The sequence below is a fragment of the Trachymyrmex cornetzi genome, unplaced genomic scaffold (genome assembly GCF_001594075.2).
Source record: "Trachymyrmex cornetzi isolate Tcor2-1 unplaced genomic scaffold, Tcor1.1 scaffold1002, whole genome shotgun sequence".
NCBI classification, from domain to species: domain Eukaryota; kingdom Metazoa; phylum Arthropoda; class Insecta; order Hymenoptera; family Formicidae; genus Trachymyrmex; species Trachymyrmex cornetzi.
In genome coordinates this window covers 551,172-561,757 of record NW_017295547.1, presented here as the reverse complement: position 1 = coordinate 561,757, position 10,586 = coordinate 551,172, and the positions used below count along the sequence as shown (strand labels likewise).

The 10,586-nt window shown below is 33.1% G+C and overlaps 2 protein-coding genes across 6 annotated transcripts in view; both read left to right on the top strand.

Moving 5' to 3' along the window:
* Nucleotides 1–3,173, top strand: part of nuf (rab11 family-interacting protein nuf) — a 20,184-nt gene extending 17,011 nt beyond the window's left edge. Inside the window, exons 5-9 of the mRNA XM_018522507.1 lie at nucleotides 543–707; nucleotides 1,116–1,485; nucleotides 1,660–1,805; nucleotides 1,899–1,943; nucleotides 2,015–3,173. Of these exons, the coding sequence (XP_018378009.1) occupies nucleotides 543–707; nucleotides 1,116–1,485; nucleotides 1,660–1,805; nucleotides 1,899–1,943; nucleotides 2,015–2,137 (849 nt within the window). The 3' untranslated portion in view covers nucleotides 2,138–3,173. The remainder of the gene's footprint in view (nucleotides 1–542; nucleotides 708–1,115; nucleotides 1,486–1,659; nucleotides 1,806–1,898; nucleotides 1,944–2,014) is intronic.
* Nucleotides 3,174–6,593: 3,420 nt separating this feature from the next.
* On the top strand, nucleotides 6,594–8,855 carry LOC108770822 (enoyl-CoA delta isomerase 1, mitochondrial). Of its 5 annotated transcripts, none has more exons than XM_018522564.1 (6): nucleotides 6,594–6,621; nucleotides 7,301–7,467; nucleotides 7,537–7,805; nucleotides 7,877–8,055; nucleotides 8,149–8,270; nucleotides 8,646–8,855. In XM_018522564.1, the coding sequence occupies exons 2-6, from the start codon at nucleotides 7,365–7,367 to the stop codon at nucleotides 8,804–8,806; spliced, it is 834 nt and encodes a 277-aa protein (XP_018378066.1). In that variant the 5' UTR covers nucleotides 6,594–6,621; nucleotides 7,301–7,364; the 3' UTR covers nucleotides 8,807–8,855. The 5 variants fall into 5 exon arrangements, with proteins under 5 accessions (XP_018378066.1, XP_018378081.1, XP_018378051.1 ...); XM_018522579.1 differs by lacking the exon at nucleotides 6,594–6,621 and adding an exon at nucleotides 6,723–6,742; XM_018522549.1 differs by lacking the exon at nucleotides 6,594–6,621 and adding an exon at nucleotides 6,772–6,865.
* Nucleotides 8,856–10,586: the final 1,731 nt, after the last annotated feature.

The following is a 10,586-nucleotide window of genomic DNA, read 5'->3' as shown; positions in this document are numbered from 1 at the left end:
CTCTCTCTCTCTCTCTCTCTCTCTCTCTCTCTCTCTCTCTCTCTCTCTCTCTCTCTCGTTTCTTATATGAATAGCGAAAAATCTTGTAGATATAAGTTTACTTTTGTATATTCTTAAAAAAGGATACATTATCTCTAAGAAAGAACATTCTATTTTTAATTCAACCTCCAGAAAATTCTTACATTTTTTCATTTTTCTTAAATTTCTTGTGCCATAGGACATAGCAATATCCCTTAAAAATTTTCCCTTAAATTCTCTTTCAAATGATTTTTTAAACGAAAATCTCTGAAACTTATCTAAAACCTATCTAAAATCTAAATGGTAGCAAAATTTATAAAATATAAACTTGTAATATCTTCGTAAAATTTTCCGCGTAATAGAGTTTATTGTTTTTTGGATGTAAAAAGATGAAATAACGTGTTTAACGTCATTAAGATTACTTTATATCACTATTAGGAACGACTCACTCTAGAAAGTCTATGAAATGAACGTGAAGGTGGTGTGTTTCATGTGAAACATCAAACTCCTTTTAAATGCCACAGGTTCAAATGATCCAAGAGCAAATGGATGCTTTAGCGGACACTAAGTCAGTCGGTGAGGAAAGGTACACTCGAGCGAAACAAGAAAATGCAACACTACACGCGCGAATATTGATGCTCGAGGAAGCGGCCAAAGATGCAGAAACGAGAGCCGAAGAGAGGCTTCAAGTAAGTAACTCGATATAAATCGGCTAAAATTATTCGTAATTAAACACAATCTAATATAAAAAAAGAAATATTTATAATTTGTAAAGTTCATTATAAATGTACACCTTCTTTAAATACGTACATTATATATTATGTATTCTTTAAATACATACATTATATATATATGCATATATGTAACACGTATATAATTTTATACAATAAAATCATGTTTTTTTCATTTTTATAAGATATTTTGCATTTTAAATTCGATATCGAAAACAATTAAAGAGCATAATTTTTGTTTCTATACCCTTCGAGGATTCTCTATAGTATAGAGTCTATATGATAAGATGAAGTTATAAATCTTTTTTAATATATCGCTAAAAATGATTATACTTTATTTTAAAAAAATGTTTCCACTTTTTACAGGCTGAACAACGAAGACATCGGGAATGGGCATCTCGCTTGGAACGTGAACGTCAGTTGCAACTGGAAAACTGTGACATCAAGCTGCAGGCAGCGGAGCTGGACAATTCCAGTTTGCGGGAGGAGATTGCGCGAGTACGCGAACAGCTCGAGACAGCGAGGACGGATAAAGCGCAGCTCGAGAATGATCTCCGGGAGGCCAGAAGGGAAGCGGACGCCGCGCGCGAAAGTGAACGTCATGCGATAAGCCGAGCTAACGAGGCTCATCATATGCTTGATGTTATGAGAGAAGAACTTTCGTTACGGAACGAGGATCAGCAGAGGCTTGAAGAACTGGTGCAGCAGGTGGTTCAACTTCAAGCTCGCAATAAAAGTACGTTTATTGTTGCACTACGGAACTATATTAATTGGATATTGTGAGCTTTCGGAAGTCGTTCGCTCCTTAAGCATTTCTATCATGAAAAAAACTGCATTTCGAGCGTATTTAAATTGATTCGTTAAGATAAATTTTGTTCTATATAATAATATTACATTCATCGATTTGTAGGCTTGGAAGAATCTCGAGACGAACTGCAAGCTGCTGCGGCGTTGCAGGCAGGTCGTGAACTTATAATGCTGAATCCTTGTAATAATAACGCTGAAAAGGGTCCTAGTCTTGCTGTGGAATTGTTAGCCGGCATGAATCCAGATCAGGTATTTTTTTAGATATATCGAATCTATTAACCGTAACGAATGGATATTAACAATTTATATTAACATCAACTTCTTTTTCTCATCGCCTTACAGATAGATGGCAAAGGAGAGCTCAGTGAACCGTGCACGATGGCTGAAGTACGTATTAAAGCTTAATTCGAAATTTTACTTTCAGAACGGCATAATTAATTCTTATATTTATATTACAGTTAAAACAAGCCCTAAAGGAGCAGCAAGAAGTGAACTCGCAATTAAGAACATACATCGATGGAATATTATTGAACATCGTGGAAAATTATCCGCAATTGTTAGAAGTGAAACAAATGCACTGATACATAGCACATAATCCATCATTACATTCTGTTTTAATGCTTTCAAGGCAGTTGTACATTAACTTTCTTTTAATTGAAGAGACTCGAAGGGGCTGCCTAGAACTTGACTAACATTGATATGTTTTACATATGAATATTTTCGAATAGTACTTGAATATGTAGCGCAAAAGCGCACTTGAAAGTCAATTGTTAACTAAAATCAAGCCTTTTTAAAACAATAGTTCCCGCTTAACGCGAAACTCTAAAAGACGTCCAACTAACTTCGCAGAAGGAGCCTTTTCTAATTATAAGTCTAAGACACTTCTTCAGGTTTTTCCCTGTTTATCTTATCAGAATCAAAATTCGTATGATCGTTTAAGCTCTAGGCAGCAACCATCTCTATACATCTAGAAAAAAAAGAGTAATAAAGTGATGCTATTGTAGTTGCAGCGTGTGCAATGATACAAAAGGGAGAATATTCGACTGGTGTCATATCTCTGAGATGTCATACCATTCGCAGATCTATGAGCCGTTTTTTTCCACTGCCGTCAAACTTCGTCGCGTTATTATCATCATTGCCAGAGTGATGACCAAATTTCGCTTCTCGGATTCTTTACATGTCGGCTGGCCTAAGCACTTTGCTATACGCGATATCTTTAAAGTACTCGTACATGTTAATGATCATATGATTAATCCGAATGAATATACAGGGTATTCCCTAATTATTGACGCAGCACTCGTATGCAAATAGAACGGAATAAACTAAGTTGAAAAGTTCTATACTATTTTTCAATTTTCGCAACAGTTAACGAGAAATTATTTACTAAAAATCGGCGAATAGGTTCGGCTTACCGTTAAATATAAGCGCGTGGTGAGGAACGGCCAACCTAGCAGTCACTCAGGCTACGTGCGCGAGGAGTTTACTACAAGTGGCAATAGCTACGCACGAGCGGCGCGTGGTCCTGAACCCGCTCTGAACTATGATTATCCTCCGTCTTTCTTATTGAAACGAAATCTTCTAACAGCACAGAAAAAAATGTATTTAAAATTAAAATAGTATACAAGACTAAATTAGCGATTACTAGTAATTAATTTCTCGTTGACTATTTTGAAAATTGCAAACCAGTACAAGACTTTTCGAGTCAGTTCGATCCGCTCTGCCCGCACACAAGCACTGTATCAATAATTAAAATTAGGGATCTCGTATGCATATATATGTAATGTATCTGGACACGGTAGTGTCTCGGTGCTAAGACAGAAATACTAAATACTAAATACATGGCGTGAGACACTGCCGTGCTCCTTTACGCAAACCGGCGAGTTGTGCCGGATCGAGATTATCGGTACATATATACGTCATGTATATATACGTGTACGCGCGTGTGCGACAACGGAGATGACATAGCTGCAGACTGCATATGTCGTGAAAAACTGTGATGCATTAGAGTACCTTTTCATTGAAAATTTGTGTCTTGGCTACACATGCCTATAATATATCCTACGGGCAACTACCTTGTACTCTAGATCTTTATACCGAAAGTTAGTAAAATTGCAATAAATGATTCTATTTTGATACTTGTTTCGCCTCCTTTTCCGCTTTTCGAAAATTGATTTTGATTCGAGAAAGTTGACCGGTACTTCGATTTCCGCCATCTAGGCTCGAATAAATCTCTTATTAGAACGTGTTCTAATAACTTCAACGATTTCAAAAAAAGAATCGAAGATTTCGAAAAATGTTAAGTTTTCCTGGTGGAAAAACACATTTTTACGAAGAAGTACAGAAAAACTACATAGATCAGGACAAGATCTTAGAATTCTTAATTTTTCGTAGATATTCGTAGTGGGACGTAGAGTGGCATTGTTTGAGGGCAGAAGACTTCTAATCTTCAATTTTTCAATCTTCAAACAAACAACGCCGCTCTATGTCCTACTACGAATATCTATGAAAAACTAATAATTTCTAAGATCTTGTCTTAATCTATGTAGTTTTTCGTAAAAGTTTCCGTCTGGGTGCGTTTCAACTTTCGCTATTCGTCAAAATAAGAGCGATTCAAAAATTTCTCTACATGAAAAATAACTTTCTTAATTTTATGAACTTGCTGCAAGACACAATCTACTAAGCGAGGATTTTATTAGAAAATTTCCATTTTTCTCTATCAGCAAGAAAATATGGCATCACCTCGTTATAATATCCATATGTGCTGGTTGAATCAACAGTTTTTGAATTTCTAGACTTTTCTAAGATCCTCAATTTCAGTTTATTTGATTTTTAATAAAGTTGTAATCGCGCGTTTGAAAGCCATAATGTACCAAAAAAGAAAGAGAAATCATAAAGAAACGTTTTCAAAGTGTAATTATGTATATAGCACCAGATTTGTTCATGCTGCTTGAGAAACGCTCAAAAATTTTTGCACTTAAAACGAGATAAATATATGTACATTCAGGTATTGGAGAGAGAGAAAATGAAGATTTTGAATGCAAAAAGTGCAAGCAACACGAACAAACCTAGCGTTAAAACGAGTTCATTATAAAAGTGCTTCCAGATGATTTGGCCAACATAAGCCAACTTTACACACATTCACTAAATTCTACATTCATGGATAATTATACATTTTTGTGTCTGTATGTGTGTAATATTTGACAATCTGGCATACATTGTCCATATCGTTTGGAGGCACCTTAAGTGAGAGAGGTTAATTCGTGTTTTCGAAACAATCGCATGTTTAGAGCATGCGGATAAAGTTTGTTAAAAAGATAAATAAAGACAGTTTGTTAAAAAATAATTACGTTTCTTATGTATGTAATCCAAAAACCTTATACATATAAGAATTTCAAATTATCTTGTATAGTCTCTGATAACTATGCTTCAAAAGCGAAAAGAATTAATTTAAATGACAAAAATTTAAAAAAAGAATTTAAAAACTTTTTAAATTTTTATTTAAGAGTATATTATATAAAACTCATACAGAGCAGACCTTTAAAACATGTTCTAAGGACATCCTTTATATCCTAAAATTTATTCCCAGGATATTCTTTGGATAAAGTGTGGGAAAAATCCTAAAATCGGACTATAGTGCTAAATTTAACATATAGTATGTATTACGTTTTTATTTTATGGAATTATTAAGAACGGTCTATGAATACCGATCTGTGTTCATAACGATTGCATAACGAGTTACAGACCATTTTGTCAGACGCTCATTTTTGCTTATCTTATGAAAAAATTAATTATTGCAAAATTACAAATTATATTATAAAAACTTATTATATTATCTGATAGAAGATAATTTTCAGTTTGTATTTATGTATTTAAAGTTTTATTTTTACCTTTTGTTTAAGAAATATTATCTAAAAACAAAGTGCTGTCGCTATTGGCGACCTCCCTCTATTCGATTTTAAAATTGATCAAACAATATTATTAAACCACCAATATAATTTTTAATAAATATAATACTCTATTATATCCTCATAGTATTTTCAATTTTTCGAAAGATTCGAATTTGTATAAAGTGTGTACATTCCGAAAGTATCTTCGTACGCACTGCATTAAATTAAATTCATATGCACAATATATTCAATAATAGGGAGGTATACACGATTAAATTGTTTCGCAATATTAAGAAAATTTGCATGTATATCTTTATATAAAGGATGTATAGAGAGAATATTATCAACCTTTATTTAAGTATGAATCATTTAAAATAATAATGAAGATTGAGACATAAATGTTGGAATATCAAAAATACCCCACACGAATAATTACTAATTACGTTTAAAAGAACCGCGCAAGTAATATAGGATGAACAAGTGCCAGAGATGCCACAAAGCAAAGAGCGAATAAATAAATTTTAAAACCACTTTAAGTAATGCCCTAAGATGGGGTGGCACCCAGTTGGACACGACTCAATTGGACACGAACCACTCACAGCGCTTGAGACTACAAAGCTCCTAAGGCCGGAATCGGACTACGCATTGAAGAATGAGATTGAGAGAGAGAGAGAGAGAGAGAGAGAGAGAAGATTGAAAGATTGAAGTTTCACCAATTAGAACAAAAAGAGCCAGAATTTCTTTGTTCTTATTGGTGAAATTTTAATCTTTAATCTTCAATCTTAATCTTCAATGCATAGTCTGATTCCAGCCTAAGCACCGGTCGCTGTGATTGGTAGTGTCCAATCGAGCCGTGGTCTCAATCGGGATCACCCCATAAATACAGGCAGAGAGAAACCTGAATCTTTATTAATTTGATAGATTTTGGTCATTTTAGCGATTTATTTTCATCAGGAGCATCGCAAAAAAATGGATATTGTTGTGTAGTTCACATTCACTTCTTTAGAGGGCAGTAATGCTCGGGAGCACTTTGCGGTTACAGGAAAAAGGCCCTCATATTCTTTCTCAAGTTTCTCTCTGGTAGGAGCATATTTGCCTAGTTTACATCATGCACTTGTGTGTGATGCGGGTATTAACTAGTAATTTTTTATTAAATTATCTTAATTTCGACGATACAAGTAAACATATACATGATATATGTATTTAATTGATTATTTTGATGCATATTATACCAATTTAATACATCATTCTTTAAATTAAATATTGTCGAAATTAATATAATTTAATAGAAAGTTACTGGTTAGTACGCGTATTAAAAGCTCGGTGTAAACAAAACCTTAAGAGTATGCGATGCGAACAAACCTTTTTACAATTATTAGAAATTATCTTCGCTGACATAGGACAATTCCTCTAAATCAAAAAGTAATAATCCAATCAGCACGAAGGAGGAAACTTCCAACAGTTACAAAACAAACATTCTGTATATGTACATACATACATACATCATACACAAAAATTTTGACTTTTCATGCTCTAAAGAAAAAGTTATATGATCATTACCTTGAACACGATCAATTTTAACAATATTTTAATTCGCGAGGCAGTTTAAACTTTCTTTTGCTTTTTCTGTCAAATTCGATTATTTTATGCAAAAATGTGTCGAATGAACATATATATATATATAACTTTATGATACACAATATCAAAGTTATTCAACTATACCGAGTCATGTTCGGATTCCCACCTGGGGGTCCTCCGGGTGTCAACAAACATTAAATAAAGATGACATGATACCCGAAGAGCACCCAGATGGAAATAGGAACACGCCTCTAAATAATTACCTTTTATTCATTACAGAATTCATCAACCGCACTCATTACTCGATTACTGCAAAGAAGAGCAAGACTAACCGTTAGTCATAATGACTATTTTAAAGGCTCTAATCGCTGGAGGACAAATATGCCTCAAAAGATTTTATGCTACAAGTCCAAAATTTATTGAAATTACACAAGACAATAACACAGGTAATACTGCTATTTCCATCGATGCTTAATACATGACTTTTTCCTTTCAAACTTTATTTTATTGACTAGGTATCGAAATTATATCTATGGCAAAAAAACCTGTTAACAGCATGAATACAGAATTATTAAGTGAACTAAAGACATTTTTATTGGAGGCCCAAAACAGTCGCATTAAAGGCGTTATATTAACGTCGTCCTTGCCAACTGTATTCTCAGCAGGATTAGACATAATGGAATTGTTTAATGATAAAGAGAAACTTATTGATTTTTGGCAAACGTTACAAGATACTTGGTTGACTGTTTACAGTTTGACTATACCGATTGCTGCTGCTATCAATGTATAGTCTTTTAAGTATTACTTTACTACCATATATCTGTAACATTTATTACAACATTCCTTTCTATGAAGGGCTCTAGTCCTGCCGGAGGCTGCCTGTTGGCAATGTCTACGGAATATAGAGTCCTGGTTGAAGGCAAGCATACTATAGGCTTAAATGAAACACAATTGGGTATGGTTGCTCCAAAATGGTTCAGGGATTTATATGCCTCGTTAATTGGCTATCGACAAGCTGAGCTGGCGCTTTTAAGGTATGTAAAATATTGCGTACATATAAATATATAATATGCTTAAAAAATAACATACATGACAAGATTTTACATGATATAATTGTTATATTTTAGAGGAGCGATGTTTAAGCCTGAGAAGGCATTACAGCTTGGACTCGTGGATGAACTCGCTAAAGATAAAATGGATGCGATCGAAAAGTGCAAAAATTACATATTATCTTATGATAATATATCAGGTAAAAATACTGGAGCGTTTTGTTTAGTAGGCATTGATACAGGTATACAAAACAAAATTTAATGTTTGGTCCAGAGATTAATGATATTCTTAGGTATTTTGACGCTCTGAAACCAAATTCGATGTCTCTATCTTTCGAAAACTAAATTTTTCATTTATTTTTATTAGAGCATTTATGACTTGATTTTTAATATGCAAGCTATAAGTTAAAAATATTGGAAAATCGAGTTATTTTTGTGACATATGATAGAGCAATTTAGATATCGAATTCGGTTTTAGAACATTAACATACATAAAAATACCATGGTTTAATTTTCTCCGGATCAAAAATTTCTTTTGTCAGCATTATTAACTATATATTGTTATTGAAATAAAGGTTTGGCAAGGACCACCACCAAGATAGAGTTGCGAAACAACTTGATCGAGTGGTTGAAAAAAAATAAGAAAGCTGATACTGATAACTTCATAAACTACGTGCTATCACCGAAAGTACAAAATGGCCTTAAACTTTATGTTGAATATTTGAAGAAGAAGTAACAATTGGTATCTTAATATGAGACAATATTTGTTACATTCTTACTAATCAAAGCAAATAATTTTGTAAACTTTTATATTATTATGTATCTTAGAATATATATTTTCATACTCTGTGTTAACAAATGTGAAAGTGTCACACTCACATTTTATTACCCGTATTTTATTACGTATAGTCAGAAGTAAAATACACATCATGTTAATTATTATTTCTCCAATATATACAATATTAGGTTGAGGAAAGAGTCCTTTTACATAATTATAGCACAATTGAAACATATTGTTTTAATTGTTTACAAACCTTTTATTAAACCAAGTATATGCCACTTGATTGATGAATGACTTCTTGCCATTTTTCGGGTAGAAAATTCCATCGGTGTAGAACTTCTGTGCTCGGTAAAAAACCAAGGTAACTTGTAAAAAGACTTTTTCCCCAATTCAATATATATACACTGCCGCTCACGGAAGTTCAAACAATCACATAAATTTTGTTGAATGATCGTGTAAAAAATTAGAATATTCTTTTATATATTTTAGGATACTTGTGCACATACTGACACCAATTCCAAAAGTTTTATAAATTATTTTTAATTTTCTATATCAGAATATTAAAAATTTTTAATTTTATATGTCAGAATTTTATACGTTAGGAGCCTTAAAATGAAAGATGACATATTAAAATACTAGTCGCAGCGGGCCATATTGAATCGTGACGTCATAAAAGAAAAATGATACGTTAATTTTTGTTACATACTATTTATAAATAAAGACAATGAATAAAACGAAATGATGAGACCGCTTTGAATGGGACGAAGCTATTCTTATCCTCCCTGACAGTAAAGTCGTAAAAGATAGTGAAAGACACGTGAAGTGTGTTTACTCATTGCATATGTATAGCCTATTTTAATTTTCTATTATAATATGCCTTTTACGACTATTTATTGACTGTCGGAGGAGGGGGGGGGGAGGATAGCTTTAATCCATTTTTACAAATTAAAGCGATCTTATCATTTCGTTTTATCCAAATTGCGTCTTTATTTACAAACGGCATGTAAAAAAATTAACGTGTCATTTCTCGCTTATGACGTCACAATTCAGTATGGCCGCGGCGACTACTCAGGAATCTCAATTAAGTTTCGTTATTATACGCAAGGTGTCTTAGGTATCCAGAATTCATATAAAAAAGGGTCATTTTTTAAGTAATATCCTTAGAAATTTAAGAAAATAATTTAAAAACAAAAAAAAGTGTTAGAACCTGCAAAAATATGTTCGCAGAAGCGCAAAAATCACGCAAATTTCGTTAGATAGAAGAAACTCGCATGAGAGTAATCATTAATCATTTGTATATTTGCAGGTAAATTTCTCGTTAATACAGATCTTACTTGCAATAAAAAAATCCGCCACTACAGGCAAAACTCTTTATTCGAGTAATTAAGTGTACAATTATGAGTGCACTTATTGTGTTTTGATCTTTTTTTCTCGTTTGCATCTCTACTATGAAAGTACTTATACATATACTATCGACACAAAATTTTTTATTCGCTATAAGCAGCGTGAACATACATAGCGTAATCATTCTTTCTTTCTTTCTATCTATCTTGCTTACAAAATATCTACGCGCCCCGTACTGTCTCACAAGATCGACGTGTCACTATATTATAGAACTCTCCCGTTCACGCAATCGCCATAACGATTTCATGCTCATCCTCTCATGAAAACATCACGCGCCATTTACTCTATTTAAGACAATCATAACGGAAATTTCAATTTTACGTAATATTAT

Coding starts and splice junctions, on each gene's coding strand:
- LOC108770822 (XM_018522564.1), top strand. CDS start 7,365: ATGACTATTTTAAAGGCTCTAATCGCTGGAGGACAAATATGCCTCAAA. Junction 7,806..7,876: donor CGATTGCTGCTGCTATCAAT/GTATAGTCTTTT, acceptor CTTTCTATGAAG/GGCTCTAGTCCTGCCGGAGG. Junction 8,271..8,645: donor ATCTTATGATAATATATCAG/GTAAAAATACTG, acceptor ATTGAAATAAAG/GTTTGGCAAGGACCACCACC.